The sequence below is a fragment of the Sus scrofa genome, chromosome 2, assembly GCF_000003025.6.
Source record: "Sus scrofa isolate TJ Tabasco breed Duroc chromosome 2, Sscrofa11.1, whole genome shotgun sequence".
NCBI classification, from domain to species: Eukaryota; Metazoa; Chordata; class Mammalia; order Artiodactyla; family Suidae; genus Sus; species Sus scrofa.
The window spans coordinates 148,049,527-148,075,119 of NC_010444.4; the positions used below are offsets into that span (position 1 = coordinate 148,049,527).

The window sequence follows — 25,593 nt, forward strand, 5'->3', positions numbered from 1 at the left end:
GGTGTAGGTTGCAGACGCGGCTCGGATCCTGCATTGCTGTGGCTCTGGTGTAGGCCTGTGGCCACGGCTCCGATTGGACCTCTAGCCTGGGAACCTCCATATGCCGCGGGAGCGGCCCAAGAAATAGCAAAAAGACAAAAAAAAAAAAAAATAACTGCATGCTCCGGTCCTCAACATCGATTCCTCCTTGAACAAAACCACTCTCCTTTGGAAAACGTGCCCCCCCTTCATTCCACGAACGAATCAGGCTTCCCAAATGTTTCAGCGAATTCAAATAGGTGACACCTATAAATAGCTAATGGGAAACGCCGAGTGGAACATTACCGGCAACACGCTGCCTTGAGTAATTTATGCTAAATAGCTCCTCTGGTTTCTCTTTATCATCACTCTGAACCTAATTGGATTTTTGAAAAAATTGAAGAAGACGGTTTGCAAATCAATTTTAAAAGGACTTTAAAGGCTGACGCACTCGCTCCTCTCCTGTGTGCTGCAGAGAGCGGGTCCGCCTTTACAATACGTTTTTAAGAGTGTTGATTTGCTACCATCCCGATCAAACCGTCAAGTGTGTATAGTACGTGCCAGACCAATTAGCACCAGGAGGCTCCGGAAAAGCAGGAAAAATTCCAGGTCACGAAGCGCTATTAGCTCCTACTTGCCAACCACATTTTCATGTTTCCAGGGCCAACGGCAGAGGCTGGGCGGCTGATTTAACGGCGCACACTTGAATTTATACAGCATCCCGAGGGGTTCTGATGCCCTTATAGAAATTAATTGCAAATAATGTGCAATTACCAAATATATCACCTCTCAAGGAGGCTTTCCCATTTTTTTTTTTTTTTTGAGGTGGGGGCTTTGAGGCACGAAGCCGGCTTTAATTTGCGAGGGAACTCCCTCTTGCGCTGGGCCTCCCTCTCCGCTGCACGGGGAGCATATCCGAGGCAGGCAGGAGCAGATGGGAGTTTCTCGAACACAGACTGGCCTGCTGGAAGCTCCAGGACCATGCCAGGGGAGGCCCAGGAAATCAAATGGGGCCATAATTCCATTCTGGCAGAACAGACTCAGATACCACCCCCCCCCCCAAACTCAATTTATAGGAAAGACAGAAACAATTCCTAGTGGAACCCACGTCTCAGGAAGAAATGGGCTTTTTGAGATTCACTGGCAGTTACAAGTCCTGCTCAGGATGCATGGAGCCTTCAGCTGCAGGGGACTTGGTGTCCCCTCTAGTCAAGCGCCAGCTGAATGCCTTGTTCAGATGTTGATTTTGTGGGATTTTTATTCCCTTAGGTGGGAAGGTGGAGGCGGGGTGGGGTGCGGGGGGCGTCTACCATTTTCTTCTCTCCTGACCCCAATTTTTTCACATCTCTTCATGTCTGTGGGGGAAGGGCTATAGCTTTTCTCCCAGATGTTTCGCTAGGAGCACCTGAATTTCAACAGCGGGAGGATGAACCGTACTCCCAAGGGAAGCATGATGTGTCACCAGCACCTGCGGCATTTGGCAGGTCAGATGAGAAGTGAGGTGCGTGGAACGGGCAATACCCGGGTTTGGAAAGATAAGACCGTGCCCAGAGAAGGCTCTCTTTCCAGGTGCTTGTGTGAGCCTGAGTGCGGAGCGGCTGAAGTTAATGACTTTTTGGCAGTTTTAGTTTGCAAGCCAAGCAGCAAGGTGAAGGGCGACACATGAGGATTAAGGAGCAGTGGGAGGCCTCCTGTAAAAAGAGAAGAAGACGGGCAGTTTGCATTCACTGCCACTTACCTCCTGCTCTCGTTGAAATATTACAACCCGACCCCCCTTGTCCCCTGTCGCTAGTAATTCTCCCGTGTGGTTGAATTCTACCGCAGAGATGATGTCAGCTGAAAAGAAGAAGACAAAGACAATTTAAGTGACTGCACATTCACTTCGAAACGATAGGTAATAGGCGTACTTTTCCGTGCATTTAAGGGCTTAGGGCTTTGTCTCTGGAATTTACCAGGGTTTTACGTTCTGCATTTCAAGTGCCACTCGAAGGGGCACTTGGGAAAGTAAATTCCACTGATGCCCACCCTGCCCTGTGGTTTTCTGGGACCACTGGAGAGAACCAAGCAAAAAGCACATTCAGAGGCTTTGGTTTGGGCAAAGAGAAAACGGATGTCTTTCTGGCTCAGGACAATGGCAATTTTCTTTGGTCATCTCTACTGACCACCGACTCTTTCCCCATCCCCAGGGCCTTCTACACGCCCCCTTCCTCTACACCAGAAACGTCCCCAAACGGGTTTCAGTTGTGGAATCCAAATGAAGGCTGAAGCTTGATGAAACAGGCCTGAGGTGCTGGAAGCTCAGACATCAAAAATGTGGGAACCCAGACGCATCGATGGGAAACTCCAGGGGCTGCCCAATCCTCCTGCTTTTCTGGCAAGCCCACCACCCCTTCTGGAAGACCCGGGCCTTATTGCAGGGCCCAGAGATAGGCGGTGAGAAAACAGGGTCACGAGGGCAGAGGGAAGTGGGAACCGGCTACCCCATTTCTAAACAGAGAACACACACAGGCGCCAGGGACTCAGATCTCAGATAACTGCTGAAGGAATGCCAGCGGGCCAGGTCTTTCTTCAACGCTGGTTACCCCGGAGGCACAGGGACAGGTAAATTACCTATGATTGGATTTATTAGAGCTATTTTTAGAAAAATGTCAGAGGTTAATTCCTCTGCAATTATTCCCCTGCAGGGCTCCAACAATTGCTACCGAGAGTGCAAATGAGTTTAAAAGAGAGAGAGAAAGAAAAAAAAAAAAAAGGAGGCAGGGGAATTATGAGCGTGGCCTTTGACAGAGGTGCATTCTGAAGAGCACGTCCACGTGACGCCAGCAGGGGAAACAGCGAGGCGGGAAACTAAGGCAATTACCCCCAAATGACTCCGATCTCCAATCTGAGTTTAATGTCACCGTTGCAGGATGTTCTGGGTATGCCTGATTTATTCAGGTAAGTAGTGGAAAATTCTCCACTTTGCTTCTGTCCTTTTCCATACATGAAAACGCTTCTGACGCTTTGTGCAGAAGGAAAACGAAGAAGGCATAAACCATAGTCCCTTTCAAGCTAGGTGCCTCTGAAAGAAGAATTCATGATTTCTGATTTGGGGGCTTACGTGACTGACCCCAGCGGGAGTAGCTTCAAATCCTACAGGGCCACGAGATAATGTGGTTTGAAGGGAACCAGGTGAAGCTGAAAGCTTCTGTCTCCTCTTCAGGGACAAGTGGCTACTTGGCTTAAGCCAACTATGACCAGGAACGATTCCCTGTATGGCTAGACAGGCTAATTTTTTTTAAAAAAGAAGTTGGAAATCAGAGCTTTATGCAAAATCTTTTAAGTTTTATTTAGTGGCAACCCATTTCTTTTTCCTTCAGTGCTGTGACATTAAAAAACCCTTAAGGTTGTCTATTACTTGAAACTAGTTTGTGGGTCACCGGACTTCTTGACTTCTGTCCCCTAGAGCGTTTCTGCAGAAGAGGCTACCCCATTCCTCATTGGCGATCTCAACTGAAAATCCCATCCTTTTACTCAAGAGGGTCCCGCCACAAGAAGAGTCCTTGAAGGAACCACAAAATAAGCCCCACGGCTGCTGAGTTCCTGAGGTGAGCTGGAGTCAGTGCCCAGCGACCAGCAGGAAAGCACATCCAGGCTGACAAGCCTGCCCCTCAGTGAATTCTGAGCCTTTGTTATAGTTTGTGTGTCTTAGCAAAACACTCTCGTGTACAGAGTAGAGAAGTGTCTTTAATGTTTTCAGTTGCCTCAGAATATCCTGGTTGAAAAGCACTCGAGGTCCCACTGTCCAGCACAGGGGACTACATCTGTTCTCTTGGGATGGACCACGATGGAAGATAATGGCAAGAGATGGAATGTATATACATGATTGTAAGTATATATATATATGATTATATATGTACATGACTGTGTCACTTTGCTGGATAGTAGAAAGTTGCACAACACTGTAAATCAACTATAATAAAAATTTTTAAAAAAGATTAAAAACAAAAGAAAAAAAACAAAAGCACTCCTAACATTAATTCATTAATTCTACCTCTGGCCTTTTTTTTTTTTTTTTTATGCTTTTTAGGGCCACACCCACGGCATTCGGAGGTTCCCAGGCTAGAGGGTGAACTGGAGTTACAGATGCGGGCCTACACCAGCCACAGCAATGCCAGATCCAAGCTGTGTCTGCGACCCACAGCACAGCTCATGGCAACACCAGATCCTTAACCCACTGGGTGAGGCCAGGGCTCCAACCTGCATCCTCACGGTTCCTGGTCAGATTGATTTCTGCTGAGCCACAACGGGAACTCTGCTTCAGCTAGCGATGGGGTTACTCTTGAAGGCTCCTGACTTTGGGGAAGACTCTAAAGCAGACACGGCTGTTTCTTTTTACTTCCAGGCTCTGTCACATCCTGGAGAATGAGTCAAACACCCCCCAGGGAGAAAGAGGAGCTGGGAGCTATGACAGGGGTGTGGGGAGACCAGGCCTGGAGTGTAAGGACTTAGGTCTTTAGGGCTAAGATTCGGCTTCAGGGAAGCTTAAGCCCTCCCTCTCAGCAGCAGCATTAACACAGACGCTGGAGTTCTACTGGTTCCAGGGCTAACGCACTGACAGCTAAGAGATGGGCCTTCCCTTTTGGTGACATGGAGTGTCAGAAGGAAGAGGTAAGTACCTTTGTCCAAGGTCAGCCTCTGGCTCAGTCTCCAAGAAAATGCTGCTCTAAGGGAAACAGAACTCTGCCTTCCGGGGTGACATGCACATTATCTTTTTGCCAGACCCGTGACAAGGTTTCCACTCGCTCCTTAAGATCCACACAGGTCACATCGGGCTAGGATGCAAACCCGTCTCAGTCCCACGATCCAAGGTGTATTATTAGAAGTGTGCCCTGTGGCCTGTCAGGCATGGTCCCAGGTACAAATGCCTCTTGTGTTTTCCAAGGATTATCAGTATCTGTGCTGGGTCTCCCCTCGAGAACCCTGTCAGAGAAAGGCTGATTGGCATGGCAGGATTCTGAAATTTCTCAGTCCTTTTGCCACGTCCTTACCTTTATTTTAACCCTGTCAGGCCACTGGTCTGTATATCAGGTTGTTTATGTGCCTCCCTTAAGAGCACATGTCATTGCAGCTCAAGTTACTACCTGTTTTGAACTTTCATGTTTCCTGACTCATCCATCATTGCCAAGCCAGTAGGTGTAACCAGAATGTTTTTTTTTACTGCCCCATCCATCTTTGCATATCTTCATCTCTGACTGTTTAATAATTGACACAAAACTCATGAATCACCCCACATTCCAGTTTCAAGGTATAGAAAGTTCTGATACAATAGTCTTGTGTTTGCAACATGCTCTTGGTAGAGCAGTTTAAATGAGAAAACATACACAGCTTCAGACAGCGTAACTTGTGTTGCGTACAGAAAGCGACTATGATGAAAATAATCACCAGCAAATACAGGCATATGAAATGGTAACGTCATCTGAAATCACGTCAACAGAAATCAATTCGTCAAGTTCAACTAAAGTTCAGTTCATCAAGTTCAATTAGAGGATGTTTGCCTTTAAATGATAAGTGTATGTGACAACTCATTTTCATAAGGACCCAGCCCAATCACGCTATTACACCAAACGCAATCAACTTGAGCATTTTCTCTCTGCTCTTTGAAGACGTGGATAAAGTGCTTGGTTTGAACTAAAAACAAAAAGTGGAAGCCAAAAACAGTTCTAGAGGTCAAATGTCGTTACCATGATTTTTTAAAGAAAGCCTGGGAGGTACGGCGTTTGCCCTGCTCCATATCTTATTTGTGCTGATTTAATTTCCACAAGATGGTGGCCTGGTAACCCCATTTCTAGTTCAAGAGGCATTGTTAAGATCAAATTTTTCATTTTAAAAATCAATTCCCAGCATCCTTCGGAGGTTCCAGACTAGTAAGTTCATATGTCAAGTTTCCATCTACCTGAATAACAGAAATAGACTTGACGATGATAGCCATGGGATGGTGAGGCTACAGGAAAGGAAGGCCCCGTGTTTAGGCCTTAGACGACCCAGCACCACGTCCCCAGCGCTGGGCTGGAGCCTGTGCTCTGAAGTGAGTACAAGTAGGAAGCGACGCTCAATTCAAACAGCAGGGTGACCGCTTTGATAAAATGATGGCTCAGTTTAGACCTAGGACCTAAACCCAAATCCTCTGATGGGACAAGATGATACCGACTGGCTCACTGACACTGGCCTCTCAGCTTCAATCACAGGGAGTGGAATGAGAGGATAATGCAATTTAGCCTTCAGAACCCATTAAATGTTTGCTCTCTCATCTTGCAAACATTCAGGAGATTACACTGTAAAGTCGTATACCCTGCTTGCATCAGCTGACGAGCTCTGCCCACGCAATATCTGGCTTTCTTCCTGATGATGAGGTCAGTTCTAGAAGCGTCTTGTGTTTCTTCAGCCAGGACAAGGGTATCAGGAAGAATGGAAAGGAGGCTTCACAGCAGATGACAGGGTGAAATGGTAGTTGCCACAACGTTTGCGTTGGGAAGGGTTTGGGAGGCCACTTCCAGGCGGAGGGGCTGCGACTACTTGGCACTGGGTCCTGCAGTGGGGGGAGGTGACGTGTTGAGTCCTTTGTCACTGCTACCCAGGGGCTAATAGCTAGACAGGCCATCTTTGTGGGTCATTAGACAAACAGGGCATTCTTAGGGTCCCCAGTGGGACTTATAATGACTCCGCCCATCCAGCCAACGCTGTGGTCTTCTTGGGTTCCAGTTTATAGTCCAAACTCAGCACCCATTTTCTCCGATAAGTTTTGATAACTGAAATAGTGTGTTGGAGTTTATTTTCCACCAAAACACTGGGGAGGGAAGGAAGTTTGGTTATGGCCAAACAAGATATGCCCAAGTACTGCTAGTGGAATTATGTCCAAAGGGTCTTGTTGAAAAGATGTTAATATACGGTAAAATTAAAGACAAAGAATCTTTAATAACACAATATGTGTCAAAATATCTCAATATCATTAAAGTATTTTCATTTTAAAATATATTTTTAAACTAGTAAAGCAATACACAATTCTTAAAATGTCTACTAATACCAGGATGATGAATAGAAAATAAAATGAAAAGTTCCCATTGTGGCGCAGCAGAAACGAATCTGACTAAAAACCCTGAGGTTTCGGGTTCGATCCCTGGCCTCACTCAGTGGGTTAAGGATCTTGTGTTGCCATCAGCTGTGGTGTAGGTTGCAGACACGGCTCAGATCTGGCATTGCTGTGGCTGTGGTGTAGGTTGGCAGGTGCAGTTCTGATTCAACTGCTAGCCTGGGAACCTCCATATGCCGCAGATGTGGCCTTAAAAATACAAAGAAAAAAAAAAAGAAAAAAAGAAAAAAAAAAAGAGAAATATTGCCCAAAGAGAAGAGTTAACTCCTATAAACACCTACACACAAATAATCATAGGAAAATGTCTGTCAGGGAGAGGGGAAATGATATTAGGTGTAAAATGTGAATGATTAAATTTATTTTTTAATAGACTTCTAATTTTTCAGTATTTTCTAATTTTTTTACTCTGACCATAAAAGCTTGAACAACTTTAAACCTGTAAGCAATTTTAATTGATTTTCAAACTGAATACAAGATTTTAGCATTTACCTCAGTGACTTTTTAAAAATGTATTTTTTAATTCCCTATAGTAAAATTCATTTTTTGTGGGATATGGGTTTATGGATTTGGATAAATGCATATAGATGTGTATCTTCCACCACCATCAAGAGATAGAACTGTTTAATCGCTGCCCTCTTCCCCCACCCCCCTCAAAAAGGAAAATCTTCATACTGCCCATTGTAGTAAAGAATTTTTCAAAAATGAGTACAATTATGGGCGTAAAATGAGCTGACATGTCTATCAGTGCTTCCACAGGTTTAAAGTTCTGTGTAAACATAGAGCTTTCATACTGCTGGTCTCCAAACCTCTGCTCAACTCGATTTGAAGCCAATGATCATTTTCTCATGGGTCAGAGTCAAAGATTTTATTTTTTAATCTTACTGTTTGTTTGGAATTCTGTTTTTATAGTGCTCTGAAGCTCAATTCATCAATATATCTTTGTTAACCTGCATCACAGGAGTTCCTGTTGTGGCGCGGTGGAAACGAATCCGACTAGGAACCATGAGGTTGTGGGTTCGATCCCTGGCCTCGCTCAGTGGCTTAAGGATCCGGCATTGTCGTGAGCTGTGGTGTAGGTGGCAGATGTGGCTCAGATCTGGCATTGCTGGGGGTGTGGTGTAGGCTGGCAGCCATATCTCCGATTAGACCCCTGGTCTGGGAACCTCCAAATGTCGTGGGTGCAGCCCTAAAAAGCAAAAAAGCAAAAAAAAAAAAAAAAAAAAAAAAAAGGAACAGTAGGGACCTGCATCACAAAATAGGTTTATGCCTGAGGTTTTCTGCCCCTGGATCCAAAGGACGAAGGGAAGATGTATTAAGATGCTGCTGTATTTGGTTCAGTGCATTAATTTCCTTTTTCTTTTTTCTTTTTAGGCTGGACCTGTGGCATATGGAAATTCCTGGCCCAGGGGTCCAACTGGAGCTGCAGCTGGGGCCTTGACCCATTGAGCGAGGCCAGGGATCAAATCCGCATCCTCACAGAGACAACGTCGGGGACTTAAGCCACTGAGCCACAACAGGAACTCCCAGTAGCATTAATTTCTTAACTTGACGCTATTTCTCACATTCCTTCAGCTTGGTCCTAGAGACAGAAGGAGTATATAAACTTCTGAGAAGCGGTAACAAATGGATCTAATCTCACTCACCAATTCTGATCTGCTGGCAGAAGCTGCCTATGAGGTCAGAGCTGGGCTTGGTGGGAGAGTATTGTGATCTATTAGTCATGTCTGTCACAGGCATAGGCATGGAACAGGCTGCGCACATGCCACATGCTTGCTATGCTGACCTGCCATGTATAATGTACACAATCTGTCAGCTCCAGAGTTGTTTCCTTTGTCACCTGACTGGTGTCTGGTATTTAGACACTGAATTCTTTTCCTTTTATTTGAATATAATTAATTCTGTGCATACTGGTTTAAACTTCAATCAGGAGTTGGTAATTCTCCCTTTTTATTTTTTTAGGGCTGCACCTATGGCACATGGAGGTTCCCAGGATAGGGGTCCAACTGGAGTTGTAGCCTTCAGCCTATGCCACAGCCATGGCAACTCGGGATCAAAGCTGTGTCTGCGACCTACACCACAGCTCACGGCAATGCCAGATCCTTAACCCACTGAGTGAGGCCAGGTGTCAAACCCGGGTCCTCATGTATACCTGTTGGGTTCATTAGCTGCTGAGCCATGATAGGAACTCTGCTGGTAATTCCTACAGGTAGATGGGGCCAAGAGCCCTGGTTCCTAAGATTGTTTCACAGGTGCTGCTTACTGTGTAGCCACAAGCAGAGTGCTGGAAAATGGGCACAATTTAAACGTTGGCCCGCCCATGTAGACCAAGCTCATTAAGAGCAGGGAATGTTCTGTGGCCAATAGGCTTGGTGGGCTACTCCTCCCCAGTAACTTTCTTCCTTGCTTACCTACAAATGTAGAGGCTGAAAAACACAGGCACTTGCTTTCCAGCCTCCCGTATGGCTAGGGATGGCTGTGACCCAAATATGGCCAATAAGCATATAGGAAATTTTGCTGGAGGGCAAGGAGGTAGAGATTCTTCCCTAAATAAAGTGAAGGAAGCAAGTGACAAGAAGACTTCTGGCTGCCCTGACATACTTCTTATAGCCCACTGCCTTTGTATGTGGTTATATGTGGCCACATGTGGAGCTGTGGCAGCCATCACGTGACCATGAGGTGACAAGTCTGAGGCCAAGCCAAGAGACAGAGTACGACAGATGGAAGAAAGAGACCATAATCTTCATGACATCAACGAACTGTAAAAAGCTACCTTAGGAATAGCCTATGTCTAGACTTATTCAGCAAAAGACATCCAGTTGTTTAAGCCACCGCTAGATGGACTTTCTGTTATTTGCATCTGAATGCATACTAATAGATGTCTTTCCATCTTTGTTTTCCTCACAGCATTTTGTGCAGGGCCAGATTATTACTCTGTGCAACTGGAAAAAATGATCTCTTCTCCTGCCACCTCCACGCACAAGCTCTCACAGGCACCTTTTCATTTCACTCAATCACATAACCAATTTCCCCTGCACTTGCTTAGCTCCCAGCAGTGAGGTGTTTGTCTCTTCCCCTTCCCCTGTGGGGCAAAGATGCATTCGTTTTTGACCATTCAAATATGAAAGCAGCTTACGGGGGTAGAATGCCTATCCCCATACAATTTATCATGGTGTCCATCATAAAATTATGGCTTCAAAGGGACTCAGCCATCCCCTCTTTAGGAGCCAAGTTTCTCCCTGCTAATGTGTAGTAAGCCCCCCGTGCTTGTTGAGCTGTGAAAATCCAGATGGTGGGAAGCAGGTGAGTTATGAATGCCATGCTGTTTCCATTAAAAGGCACACAGCTTCCCTACACTGACCAAATCCCCAGCACCCACCAGGTCTGAGACAACGCAGGACCTGTGGGTTGATGGAGGCTGCCTTTCATTCAAAACAAGCTGCTGCAATGAGACACTGAGAAGAGAGAATTTTCCTATAGGGGAACCAAACTTGCTGAAAGGGCAAAGGAATTTTTAAAATTATAAGTCTTCCAAGTACAGAAAAAGCCAGTGGAAAATTGGTAGCAGTCCAGACTTGCCTACAGGGCTGCGTGGTTCACAGTACAATCTGCTGTCCAGGTGTCTGCCATTTGTCACCCACTCTCTCAGAAACAGAGGAGTAATTAACTCTCAGGCCATACAAACTCTGCCAATCATTCAGGTCTATTTTCTATACAATATGGGACCATCTAGCATTACCCCAAAGTCAGTGGGACCCCAGGTCCAAGAAGAAAAATCTCCTCACATCTGCAGGGGAACAGACTCTGGGAAGGCTGGAATCTATTGTCAAAATGTTTGCTGTGCTGGATACTCTGACATTAAAAAACACATGGCACCTGCCTTGTGGGAGTTAGAGATCCCATTTTTGTGTGTGGCTCTAATATCGTTTCTTTTTTTTTTTTTTTGTCTTTTTGCCTTTTCTAGGGCCACACCCGCAGCATATGGAGGTTCCCAGGCTAGGGGTCTAATCGGAGCTGTAGCCGCCAGCCTACGCCACAACCACAGCAATACAGAATCCGAGTCACATCTGCAACCTACACCACAGCTCATGGCAACGCCGGATCCTTAACCCATTGAGCAAGGCCAGGGATCAAACCCTCAACCTCATGGTTCCTAGCCAGATTCGTTAGCCACTGCACCACGATGGGACTCCTCTAATATCACTTCTTAAGAGAAGCCTTGCATGGCTTCTCCCCAAACCCAGACAGCTCCCCTTTGGGATGCAGGTTGACTGCTGCCCACTCCTCTCCTCCATCACTGGCATCACTGCTAGCAGAGTCATTTAAAACGTCTCTCTTGGTCTCTAAGATGTAAATTCCACAGGGAACTTCTTCATGTTTGAGCCCTCAGTGCCTAGCTTCGTGTCTTAATATATAATAGATGCATCCTATTTTTTTTCCTTTAATTGATCACCAAATGAGAGCCAAAAAGAGTCAACACTGAAGTGGAGCAACACATAGAGAATGGATAATGATAAAGTGCTGAGGAACACAGCATTCACGCTGGATGAATGTTAAGAAATATTTCTGGGGAGTTCCCGTTGTGGCGCAGTGGTTAACGAATCTGACTGGGAACCATGAGATTGCGGGTTCGGTCCCTGCCCTTGCTCAGTGGGTTAACGATCTGGCGTTGCCATGAGCTGTGGTGTAGGTGGCAGACGCGGCTCGGATCTCACGTTGCTGTGGTTCTGGCGTAGGCCAGCAGCTACAGCTCCGATTAGACCCCTAGCCTGGGAACCTCCATATGCCACGGGAGTGGCCCAAAGAAATAGCAAAAAAGACAAAAAAAAATATTTTTAAGGGGTGTAAGGCAAGAGGAAGGTCTTATCTGAAACAGTGAAGATTTTATGACTTTAGAGCCTATGGATTTATCAGTAAAGAACAGGTTTTGTCCTGAAAAGGCTTTGTACCATTGGCAGGTGCCTATGAAGCACAGAAAGAGAAGAGAGCAAATGGATTGGTGAAGACATGGCACTGGGAGACAGAGCTGGTTGGGAGAGGGCATGGAGATAACAACAGGAAAACCCAAGGCAGATTTTGAGCAATTAGGTCTGAGATGCAAGGAATCTATTTAATGAACACCTATTATGTGCACATCATGGAGCTGGGTACCAGGGATAAACAAAATGCCTGGTCTTTGCCTTCAAGGAGCTGTTGATCTAGAGGACTGAGAGGAAGTCACAGAATGGGATACAGCCAAACAGTATTGGAGAAGAGGTTGTTCAAAGACCCTATAATGAAAGACCTTGAGCCACAAAATGAGAATCTCAGTTTTGATCTAGAGGGCAAGAGAAAGCCATTCCTGGAACTTAAAGTAACTTGCATCTCATCTCATACCTACTTTCAAAAATCTCTTGTATTTCTCCAAAGGACAAATTGAACATGACATATGATATGCCCCTTTGCTAAATTCTAGGGGAACCTAAAGAAAAGAATGAAGCATGTAGAAGGAAATGATTCAGATTTTTTCCCTCCAAAAACATGAGGTTTTTATATCAAACAGAATAAAGATGCTGCTAACAGTTCATCAGGCATTACACTATGAAGGTTTTTCAATGGTCTCAGCAAAGAAAATATTAGCAAAAAACAAGTATTAGAACCAAATGTGCTGTTTATAATTCTATGAATCAGTATTTCTCTGTCTGTCTCTTTCCTCTCCCCTACCCTCCCACCTCACCCCCCTACTTTCCCTGGCTAGGAATGTGGTGTTTGAAATTTAGAATAAAATATTACTCTCTTTTGGATAATATCCCTATTTTAGGGCATTGGATATAGTACTTCACACATAGCAGGTAAACAGGAAAAGACAGCATAAATGCATGTGTTCATGTTTATCATCAGCCCAACACAACCTGTAGTAAGTATTCATCCAGCAAAGGCATTACAGCCCCTTCTTACTGCTTTTTCCTATCCACTGAAAACTGGGGATTTAGGAAAATCCATTATGTTCGATTTCATGTTCCTACAGTGGTTTAGACCCCAATGAATAATGAAAAACATGGAAACGTCAGGAAAGACTGACTATTGATAGAATCATTCATTCCATTTATGCACTTAGCAAATATTCGCTGAGCTCACCTGGTATGTGTCCATTGCTATTCCAGGTATTGGATATATAAAAACGAATAAAGTAGATACAATGTCTGTCCTTAGGGAATCTAGGTTCCATTCTGGAGGAAAGATAATAATCAATAAACATCATAAATTATATCATATGTTACCCACTATGGGAGACAAATATAGCCGAGTATGGAGTGTTAAGATGGGCGGGGGGTTCGATTTTAAGTAGGGTGGTTTTGGCAGGCCCCCCTGAGCAAACTCGAAGGAGGGGAAGGAGATTGCCATGTGGGAATCTTAGGAAGAGTGCTTTAGGAAGAGGTAGGAGATGTGCGAAGACCCTCAGAGAGCAGCACACATGTGCCAGGGGACCCAAGTTGCTCTTGCAGGGCAGACAGTGGGAACACGAGAGGTTCAGCTAATGGAGAGTCTCGTAGACTGTAGCAAGCGCTTTGGCTTGTGCTGAGAGTAAGACGGGCATAACCATGGCAATGAACTTCATACCACTGAACTCCTCCCTAAGAGTACAGTCGACCCTTGAACCGCACAGGCTGGAAACACACAGGTAGGTCTACTTCTACGTGGATTTTTTTCAGGAGTAAATATTACTGCACCACATGGTCCACGGCTGGTTGAATCCTCAGGTAGGAAGAAACCAGAGATACAAAGCACTGACCATAAATTATACCTGGATTTTTGACTCTACACAGGGTGGGAGCCCACAACCTCTGCACTGTTTAAGGGTCAACTGTAGTTAACATGGTAGATTCTGTTTTATGGACATTTTACCACGGTAAAAAAAAAAAAAAAAAAGTAAATGAAATGGAAGGTATTGCAGGGTTGGGGTAGAGAAGAGATACAGTCTATTGTATAAGCATCGGTCTGGCTGTCGTGCTGAGGGTGGAGGTGCAGCCATGGAGCGTGGCTCCCCGAGGGGTGGCTCAAGCCAAGGCCGTGGCTGTGGAGGTCAGATGATGGACTTGTACTGAGAAGTGACCTGCCAGGATTTGCTGATGGACAATCCTGGTGGGTTAGGGGGTATGAAGAATGAAAGAGAGGAAGCAAGGATGAGTCCAGGAGTGTTTTGTATTTGTTTTTTTTTAATTGTAGGTGCATACCCATGGCATATGGAAGTTCCTAGACCAGGGATTGAATCCGAGGGGCAGCTGCGACCTACGCCACTGCTGCACAATAGGATGTTTTACTCACTGCACCAGGCCCAGGATCAAACCTGAGCCTCTGCAGAGACCCAAGCTGCTACAGTTGGATTCTTAGCCCACTGCACCATAGAAGAACTCTGAGTCCAAGGTTTTTGCTCTCAGCAACTGGCAGGATGGATTTACATCACTGAGCCAGAAGTCTGTGGGTGAAGCAGATATTTTGGGGTAAGATTAGACATTCAGTGTCAGGTACATGAAGTATAGAGATCTATAAGCCAAGATACTAAGTAGATAATTGGAAATAAGGGTTGGAATTCAGGAGTGGGGTCTGAGTTGGTGATAGAAATTTGTTATATACATGGGCATTTCAGATGTTGTTTCAAGCCATGAGACCAGATGAGACTTCCAGGAGTGACGACACTAGAAGAAGCAAGGGGGACCAAAAGCTGACCTCTGGGGTATGCCAATGGCTAAAATATTTGGAGAAGAGGGAGAATCAGGAAAAGAGACAAAGAAGGAATAGCCAGTGAGACAGGAGCAATGTTAAGAAAGCTTAGCATCCCGGATGCCAAGTCAAGTGCAGAGGAGAGTATCCATCCCTTCAAACACGCTGATGGGCAAGGTGAAAGGCTTTGGTTGACCTCTGGGCTTGAATCACCGAGGTCACTTTTGACCTTGACAAGTACAGTGTCTTTGGCACAGTGGAGTGAGTTTCAGAGCAAACGGGAAAAGTGGAACGAGAGACAGTGACTGCAGACAACCCTTTCACGGAGTTTTACTGCCAAAGGTAGCCAAAAAACGAGGTGGAAGATGTAAAGGAAGTCAGGTGACAAAAGTGTTCTTGCCACGTCCCAGAAACAACAGCCTATGTACATGCCAATGAGGACGTTTCCACAGCCGGGGAAAATGAATGGTGAAGCAGAAAGGGGGGAATTGCTGAACGAATAAATGAACAAATGGGTGAAGAAACTAACCACCGAGGGGGTCTGGTCCACCGCTAGCCGCTGAACTAAATTCTGTACAGGTTCAATTCCCACCCATGGTCAACACACAGGCAGGAAGAAAAACGCAATTGAAGCTCTATTTTAACAGGATTCTTAAAACATGTAGTATTGTAGGAGACTCTCCCATAAATCAGCACCTTAGAGAGCCACGTGATCTCTACGAGAGAAAAGCAACTTCCTGGTTCTCTGTTTCTTCCTTCTCTCTTCTCCTTCCGATCTCTCCCTTTTCCCTCTTTTCCTTCCCCTCTCCCCCACATCCCAGCCTCCCCTCCTCTCTCTCTTCTCTCTTTTTCCTTTGGAAAAGAAGAAACAGAGAGCAGCAGGGGCTTTATTCCTTCTGCTTGGACTCAAGGTCCATGACCTCCTATTTGCCTACCAGGTAGGAGGCTGCTCACCTGTATGTGCTTTAAAATGATGCGTCTACTGTAAGATCACGTCCACACGGGTAGGTAGCCTGACTCCTCATGGCCTTTCTTAACTAACTCTACCCATGACTCCTAATATCTTACAGAAAGAAATGAGTCTGTCAGAGGGGGAATAAAAAACACCCACATTCTCATCCTGCCCTGTGGAAGACTTATAGACACTTTGCAAATGGCAGGCCCACATGGTGGTGCCAGGAACTTTCCAAGTGATTTGCAGAGCTCCCTTCCAGGAAGTCAGTCTTCAGTGGAAAACTCTTCTTCTAGCTGTACATTCCTTTATTATAGTGACTACAGGGAGTGGAAGGCAACTGTCAGGCAGACGACTCACGGACACGAACTAGCTATTGACTTGGCCTCGAGATAGTTTGGTCTCAGGAAAACACCAGTCCTGCAGAGTTTGGAAGAGCAGCGTTTTTCTTTGAAAGGACCATTTACTGAACTGACCTACTGCAGGCCAGGCTTAGCACAAAACCCTTAATATGCCTTCTCTTCCTAAATCTACATCATCATTCTCATTGACTAAACACCTGTTCTGGGGAGGGTCTGTGCTTTGTATTTAATGTCATTTAATTGTCACTCAAAATCCATGATTTCAGTATCTTCCTCCATTTTTTCAGATGAGGAGATGGTAGCTCAGAGAAGTTAAATAACTTTCCCCAGTTTGAAAAGCAAATGGTTAGTGGAGCAGAGATTGGAACCCAACTCTAGTTCCAAGTTCTTAACCTGCCTGTTGGGTCTTGCTACCTTTTCCTCTGCCTTCTTTTTTTTTTTTTGTCCCTATTCCCTTATGTCTATCAATCCTTTTTCCTCCCGATTCTTTCTTAATCTTTCACATATAGTTACATGCTGTAATTCTTCTTCTTCTTCTTTTTTTTTTTTTTGTCTTTTTGCCTTTTTCTAGGGCAGCTCCCACAGCATATGGAGGTTCCCAGGCTAGGGATTGAATTAGAGCTGCAGCCGCGGGCCTACACCACAGCCACAGCAATGTGGGATCCAAGCCGTGCCTGCAACCTACACCACAGCTCACGGCAACGCCAGATCCTTAACCCACTGAGCAAGGCCAGGGATCGAACCCGCAACCTCATGGTTCCTAGTTGGATTCGTTAACCACTGCATCACGACGGGAACTCCCACATGCTGTAATTCTTAACACGGCTCTTCTGGGATCAACTTTGCTTTTCTATCCCATCCTCTGTGTCCTTGACTCTTCAGCAAAGTTTAACTCTTTAGGCCCCCTAAGCAAATACAGTCTCTGATGACCAACTGTCATATCATTTCATTCCCCCAAAACATTTATTCCATCTCTTGTGTCTGTTGACATCTTCCTCTCCTAGACAGCATGCCCTTAAGGGCAGGATCTTATTCACTGTTTTCATCTGGACGCCTTGCCTAGTAGGGGCAAGGCCTTAGAAGGTTTGCACAGGAGTTCCTGTGGTGGCTCAGTGGTAGCAAACCTGACTAGTACCCATGAGGATGCGGGTTTGAGTGGCCTTACTCAGTGGGTTAAGGATCTGGCATTGCCATGAACTGTAGTGTAGGTCCCAGTTTTGGCTCTTATCTGGCATTGCTGTGGCTGCGGTGTAGTCTGGAAGCTGTAGCTCCAATTCAACCCCTAACCTGGTAACTTCCATATGCTGCACATGTGGCCATAAAAAGCAAAAACAAAACAAAACAAAACAAAAAAACCCAAACAAACGGGAAGGGAGAGAGGGTTTGCATAAAAGTTCTGTTGAGTGGCTGGAAGGAAAAAAAAAGAACACATGAACCCTTCAAGTCCAGGTCAGACGCCACTCCCTCCCTCAAATTTTCTGTGAGCTCCACTAATTGGAAAAACAGCCCTTCCTCCTTTTCTCTCTCTCTTTTTTCTTTTTTGGCAGCCCCAAAGCACATGGAGTTCCTGGGCCAGGGATCAGATATGAGCCTCGGTTGGGACCTGGGACCTATGCCACAGCTGTGGCAACACCAGATCTTTTAACACACTGTGCCAGGCCAGAGATTGAACCTGCGCCCTTGGCACTAGAGAGATGCCACTGACCTTGTGCCACAGTGGGAACTCCAAACAGCCCTTCCTCTTCCCACTCCTTGCAACTTTGTACTTTTCCCGTGTTACCTGTGATGCTCTCACATCTGTGTGTGTTTGTTCTAGTTTCCTTACTGAAATGATCTCACTAAGGGCAGAGTTCCTACTGTACTCATCTTTGACCCCACCAATAAATAACTCGTAGGATGTACCCTCTTTCCTCTCCCTTTCAAGACCCAGTTGAAAAATTAGTCTCTTTGGGAACCAAGGAAGGTTAGTTTCCACTTAAAACTTCACTAACCTAGTTGGCCTCTTCTTATGGGCATGACTCATAGTATATTGGATTACAGTGCAAGGGTGATAAACTGTTTGAATATACCCTGTGTGTGTGTTGTCTCCTTAACCAGATTATAAGTTCCCTGAAGACAGAATTATATTTATTTCTTTAATAGACAGCATCTTTGTCAGTATCTAAGATCTCATTCCGTGTACAGCAAACAGGACATAAATGGTCCATATTTGGAGATTTAGGACTCTCAACAGGGCACTCGATTGTTGGCCTGTGTAATGCATATGACAGTTCTCCCCTAAACTTATAGACAAGTTCCATTTTTGCCCACAGCTTAGTATTATTTTTTAATGGTTCATTACAATGGGCACAGAATCTGGGACATCTCTGAAATGAAACCAGTACTTGAGAAATCAAGCACCAAGGCCATTGTCAGAAGCACTCCCCCCAAGCATAGCAGACGGGTGAGGCAGGGAAATAGGACCATATTTCCATGTCCCTAAGAACTCTACTTGTGGGGACATTTCAAGCACCGATTCCTACAACCTAAGTTATTGCCTTTGGAGGGTATGAAAAGGCCACTAATTATCAACTGCAGTAACAAAATTCCTTTCTCTCCAACACACACCATAGCAGGTTTTAGCCTTTTTTTCTTTTTTTTTTGGGGGGGGGTGTCTTTTTTCTTTTTAGGACCGTACCTGCAGCACATGGAGTTCCCAGGCTAGGGGTCCAGTAGGACCTGTAGTCTCTGGCCTATGCCAGAGCCACAGCCATGTGGGATCCAAGCCAAGTCTGCGACCTACACCACAGCTCATGGCAACACCAGATCCTTAACCTACTGAGTGAGGCCAGGGATTGAACCTGCATCTTCATGGATGCTAGTCGGGTTCCTTAACTGCTGAGTCACGATGGGAACTCCTAGCCTTAGTTTTGATGCATTATTATTTCCTCCACAGCCCATAGGAATGTTGAATGTCAATACCTTATCAGGCAATAGGAGGAATAAACAATCGCAAATATATTGCTTCTTCAACTGAAATTAAGTCAACAGTAAAACGTAGCTGTTGTGGGATAACATAGCTTTTGCTATTTTATTTATAAAGTTGTGAACTGGGCTTTTCTTCCCTTTCACACCTCACCTTCAATCATCTCTCTGACCTCCCTGCCTTGCTACCTCCCAGCATTTATGAATGCTTTCAGGATTTCATAAATTCCATGCTTTTCCCACACATTGGGGTCTGCAATCACACTGCTCCCTTTTTTTCCCTAAACTACCTACTGTCCCTGTTTTCTTTTCCCTGACGGATCAGCTATTCATTTCTAAATTTCAGCTTAAGTAGCACCTCCTGAGAGAGGCCTTTTCTGACAGTTTAAAGTCACTCTACAGCCTAAAGTCACCCTAGACGGCCCTTTGCTGGATCCTGTTCTTTCCCTTTAAAGCATCTGCCAGAATTCGCCGTCATATATTTGGGTGTGGACTGTTAATGTCTGCCTCCCCTATAAGACGTTACAATTCACCTGTGCAGTGATCATAGCTGTTTTTTTCACACTGGTATTCCTGGCCTGCAGCCCAATGTGCGACACAGAGTAGATGCACAATGGTCAGTAAAAGCATAGTTTCCTGGAATATTTGTTAATAGTTCCTGCCTCATCGCTTGGGTTCATATCCTATTTCTGATATTCTCTTTCTCTCTCTCGCACACGCACACTTGGTTTTCAGTCAAGAAAACTGAAGCAGGGTGTAGCAGGCCTGTGTGATTGAGAAAATGTAAACACCAGTTCAATCCGCCTCATTCTTCTTAAAATCTATATTTGCTTCATCCTCCTCATCCTTAGCTAATCATCCCTGAAAACACATGCAGTGTACAGTGTATGCACACACTTCGGATTCTTAATTTTTGGCCCGTATCTAAACCCGTCTCCACCCTTTCCATTTTCAGGAAGAAAGGCAACAGAGCACCAGAGACTGGGTGGGAAGGTCTTTATATGCCAAGAAGTCTGAGCCAGTGAACCATTTCAGGCAGGCACGCAGTGTGAACTGCATTTCCCGCTCGCCGAGGAGGGATTTCTGGATTAGACTGTTCACTAGTGGCTAAGCCAACTTCTCGGGCCCCTGCTCTGCATCCTGGAGTTAGCAAAGGGCTGCAGTGAAGGCAGCTTGAGTGGCAGGTGCCCTGAGTCACCTGGAGTAACAGCTGAAGTAGCAGCTCTCCAGAGGCACCAACCAAACCTTAGGCTCAGGATCCCCGGAGAACACACCGCTGAAAACGAGGTTTGGTGTCAGTTGAAAACTCTTTGTTGGGCACCTTCTATATGCCTCACTGGGGGCACTATTTTGAGAAATAATTCTAGAAGGTGGTCAATAACAGTTTCTCAATGCCAGTTTAAGTCTCAGCTTCATCGCTTACTAGCTGGCTACTCTTGCATGTATCATATATCTTTCATCTTTCTTTTCTTTTCTTTCTTTCTTTCTTTTCTTTCTTTCTTTCTTTCTTTCTTTCTTTCTTTCTTTCTTTCTCTGTGTCTCTGTCTCTCTCTGTCTCTCTCTCTCTGTCTCTCTCTGTCTCTCTCTCTGTCTCTCTCTCTCTCTCGTCTTTTTAGGGCCACACCCTTGGCATATAGAGCTTACTAGGCAAGGGGTTGAATGGGAACTGTATCCACTGGCCTACACCACAGCCACAGCCACATGAGATCTGAGCCACGTCTGGGAACTACACCACAGCTCATGGTGATGCCGGATCGTTAACCCACTGAGTGAGACTAGGGATCTGACTCGAGTCTTCATGGATGCTAGCCAGATTCCTTTCCGCTGAGCCATGATGGGAACTCATAAGGTATGTTTCTTAAGGTCTTTCTCCCCATCACCTCATCTGGAAAATGGGAATGATATTACACTGAGGATTCAATGAGTAAACTGATACAGAGCACTTAGAATGGTGCCTGATACACGGAAGCACTCAGTGTTAGAATAACATGGGAGTTCCCTTTGTGGTTCAGTGGGTAACGAACCCAACTAGGATCCATAAGGCTGCAGGTTTGAGCCCTGGCCTCGCTCAGTGGGTTAAGGATCCAGTGTTGCCGTGAGATGTGGTATAGGTTGCAGACATGGCTTGGATCCTGCGTTGCTGTGGCTGTGGTGTAGGCCAGCTGTAGCTTCAATTAGACTCCTAGTCTGGGAACCTCCATATGCTGCAGGTGCTGCCCTAAAAAGAGAGGAAAAAAAAAAGGATAATATTTTACCCAAAAGTAATGCAGTGAATGGTTAACAAGAGATAACCATTTAAATATCAGGCAGACACTGTTCAGTTCTGCTGATTATAACTAGTGAGACTTTGGACAAGTTATTTGAATTCTCCAAACCTGTTTCCCTATGTTGAAAATAAGAATAATAAGTCAACTATACCCTAATAAAAATAACTTTAATTTTAAAAAAGACATAAACAACTAAGAATAATATTAGCATCACTTTGGAGGTGAGTTATGAGGATTAGACGAAATAAGGGAAGGAGTTTATTAGCATGATGCCTCGCACGTGGGGGGTACCCAATAAATATGACAGTTTGCTGTTATTTCTCCAAACAGATCCCCCCACCTTTTTTTTTTTTTTTTGGATTTCAGAGAAGGCATAATAAGGCTCCACAGCTCTGCATCACCAAAGTTTTCACTTGACACCAAACCTCATTTTTGGCTGCGTGCACTCTAGGGATCCTGAGCCTAAGGGTGTGGCTGGTGTATCTGCAGAGCTGCCATTTCAGCTTTATTCCAAAGGACACTAGTGACAGGGGAAGCACCAGCAGAGTTGTTTTATGTGGCAATGCAAGGTTTGCCCACACGGTTTTCCAGTTTTCCGAGTGAGTGGTCAACATTTATAACTTGGGAGATTCGTGTTTTTTACAAAAACAGATTTTCAGGTTCTTGAGGAAGATAAAAAGATTGGCACCAGGAGGCTGGCAACTGCACACTCCTGGCTTAAGCTGGGAAGTGGCTGCCCCCTTGAGAAGGGCACAGGGTCATGAATTTACCTGTCCCCCACAGTGTGGAGAAAAGGGAACCCTATTCCACTGTTGGTGGGAATGTAAATTGGTGCAACCACTGTGGAAAACTGTATGGAGATTCCTCAAAAAATATATATATATATTTAGAATTACCATTTTATCCAGCAATCCCACTCCTGGGCATCGATCCAGAGAAAACCCTGACTTGAAAAGACACACGTATTCCAATATTCATTGCAGCACTATTTTCAAAAGCCAAGACATGGAAACAACTTAAATGTCCATCGACAGAAGAGTAGATCAAGAAGATGTGGTACAATGGAATATTACTCAGCCATTAAAAGGAAAGAAACAATGGCATTTGCAGTAACATGGATGGACCTAGAAATTATCATGCTAAGTGAAGTCAGTCAGACAGTGAGATACAAACATCACATGCTATCACTTCCATGTGGACTCTAAAAAAAAAGACATAATGAACTTTGCAGAACAGGTACTGACTCACGGACTTTGAAAAACTTATGGTTACCTAAGGAAACAGGATGGTGGGAGGGGATGGGCTGGGGGTTTGGGATGGAAATGCTATAAAACTGTGTTGTGATGATCATTGTACAACTATAAACATAATAAAATTCACTGAGTTAAAAGCCAGAAAAAAAAAAAAAAAAGAGTCTGCTCCTTGAGTGAAAAAAAATCAAACATTCTGGGAACAGCTCAGACATCGTCTTCCATCTCAGGGACTCTGCTGGGCACCTGAGAGACTCAGATCCTGTAAGAAAGAAGTTCATCTGCAACTCAGTCACTTAACAGGGACCATTCCAGGTGCTGGCGACTCAGCAGGGATGCACAAGATCCCTCAACTCAGGTACCTTAGTCTTGTATGGAGCAAAGGAGGATGCTTCACTCTCGCTACAAATTTATTTGACTTGTGCTCCTGGGAAATACTGCCTTAGGTGTTGTGCGTCGCTCTTTGTAGACTCTACCTCCAGAGGCCCTTCATGTTTAGGGAATGGTGGAGATTTTCAACTCTATTAGCACATTACTAAATAAGTCCACTCCAGGACCCTTCTGAGTCAGACAAACACACAATTTATCTCACTCCCCCCACCCCAACACCCCCTGCTCTCTCTCTCACTTTTTAAGGCTTCCCTGTGGCATATGGAAGCTCTCAGGCTAGAGGTGAAATCAGAGCTACAGCTGCTGGCCTACACCACAGTCACAGCAATGCCAGATCTGAGCCAGGTCTGTGAGCAACACCAGATCTTTAACCCACTGAGCGAGGCCAGGGATCGAACCAGCATTCTCGTGGATACTACTCAGGTTTGTTTCTGCCGAGCCACAATGGGAACCCCGAAACAGTTTATCTCTTGAAGAGTCAATGACCCCACTAGGGCAGGCTTTGGGAAGAAACACCACCTTACTTGGAAATTTAGACATAACCAAGGTTTTGTTTTGTTTTGTTTTCTTCAGAATATCACACAAAGGGTTAATTTTTTTTTTTTTTTTTTTTTTTTTTTTTTTTTTGTCTTTTTGCCATTTCTTGGGCCGCTCCCGCTCCCGTGGCATATGGAGGTTCCCAGGCTAGGGGTCTAATCGGAGCTGTAGCCGCCGGCCTACACCAGAGCCACAGCAACGCAGCCGCGTCTGCAGCCTACACCACAGCTCATGGCAACGCCGGATCGTTAACCCACTGAGCAAGGGCAGGGACCGAACCCGCAACCTCATGGTTCCCATCGGATTCGTTAACCACTGCGCCACGACGGGAACTCCACAAAGGGTTAATTTGACTTTCACCTCCAAGGTGGAGCGTTTTTCTCTGCATCTACCATGACCCTGTTGGAAATGCACTTGTTTTTCACTGTTTAATCTTCTGCATCACCCATTGTTGATTAGATTTAATTAATTTATGTTTCTAATGAATTTAGAAACTCACAGTGCTGTAGCAGGAAAATTCTCAGACAGCATCTGGCCACCAAATGGACTGATTACCTTGTCTGCGAAAGTCTTTCCAACATCTGGGGCCTGATTTCGTGAAATATCCAGAAGCTCTCTCCGAGGTAAGCAGCACTCATGGCGGACAGCGAGGAGCGAGGGTGCTGGAAACAGGCAGGGTTTGCTTTGATTTGCAAATCTGGATCCTGGCACTTTCCCAACATGGAATCACATTTTGCTGCTCATTGGCACAGTTTCAGAGGCACCAAAGAGACGGATCCGAATCTATTTTGTTCAACACAATCAGAATCCACCAGGCCTGGGCCCAGGCTGCCACCCGGCAAACCTCTTTGGCACCTCCTTCTATAAGGAAGCTCCCACTGATCATTAAGATGAAACATTTATAGAAAATATTTCGAGGGAAGCACTTTGGTCTCGTTCATTCAGCAAACATTATCGGGGGCTCACTGTGTGCCTGGCACGGAGCCAGGCACACCTCTTCATTAGCTGCTCTTGGCAACCACCCTACAAGGTGGGCAAGCTCTCCCATTCTCACAGCGATGGCCAAGTAATATACAAAAATAGCAATTACCGATGTCACCATGAACACCACCACTAAGGGACAGAGACACACTCACACTGCGGACTCCACATGAAGCCTCATCCAACCCTCACAGGGAAACCGCCTGGTAGACGTCAATACTACATCCCCATTTTACAGGTGAGAAGACTGACTGGTCCAGAGGAGCCCGGCTAGCACTGGCAGGGCCTTCTAACGTAGCCAGTCTGCCTGGAGAGGCTTTGCTGCTCGTCACTCTGCTTTACGACCTCTGGACAATTCTACAGAAGGCCCCCCCCCCCCGCCCCCTGCGTAAGGCAGGATCTGCTGCATTTCACTGTGTAGCCATCATTCACAGCTTATGCAGTGGGTACTGTTATTCCCTGACGAGGATGCTGAAGCCCAGAGACACTGATTTATTAAGGGTACAAGGGAAATGTGTAATAGGGCTAGGGCTTCACTCAGTCTGCAAGGCTACCAAGGCCTCTTCTTTCTTACTGAGTGACCTGCAGAGGGATGAGAGAAAAAGAGGTGGCGTGAACTCAACAGCCCTTGCACAGCTGCCCCCAGAAACCTGTTGGACCAGTCAGGAGAGAGGGGTGGGCTGCCTGCTTGGCACAGCCCAGACCATTCCAGAAAAAGAGGAGATAAAGAATGTACAAACAACAAAAAAAGAGCTTCATCTAAAAGAGGTAGGTGAAAGATGGTGGAAATCTCACCGCCTGACTGGTTTTTCTGGTTCAAGTTCAAAGAGAAATGACTGACAACAGGTGGGCTGGTTATAAGAAAAACAATGGACAAGCCAGCCAGGGTGAACACCTGAGATCTTCTGACCAGTGGAAGCAGACTGTTGCACAACCAGGCTGCCACAATTGTATACCGGTGTTTATTAAAGAAAACCCTCTGCTGATAACATCATGTACTTGGTCCAGCTATTTCTCAAACGTGAAACCTCCTCCTGTCTTTCCA

At 45.4% G+C, this 25,593-nt stretch overlaps 1 protein-coding gene across 12 annotated transcripts in view; it reads right to left on the bottom strand.

Annotated features, from left to right (window-relative positions):
• PPP2R2B (protein phosphatase 2, regulatory subunit B, beta) overlaps window positions 1-25,593 on the bottom strand; it is a 484,752-nt gene that overhangs the window by 111,453 nt on the left and 347,706 nt on the right. For 10 of the 12 annotated variants that reach the window (XM_021080828.1, XM_021080843.1, XM_021080849.1 and 7 more), the window contains 1 exon segment: window positions 1,757-1,854. In XM_021080828.1, the coding sequence (XP_020936487.1) occupies window positions 1,757-1,854 (98 nt within the window). 12 annotated transcript variants of the gene reach the window in all.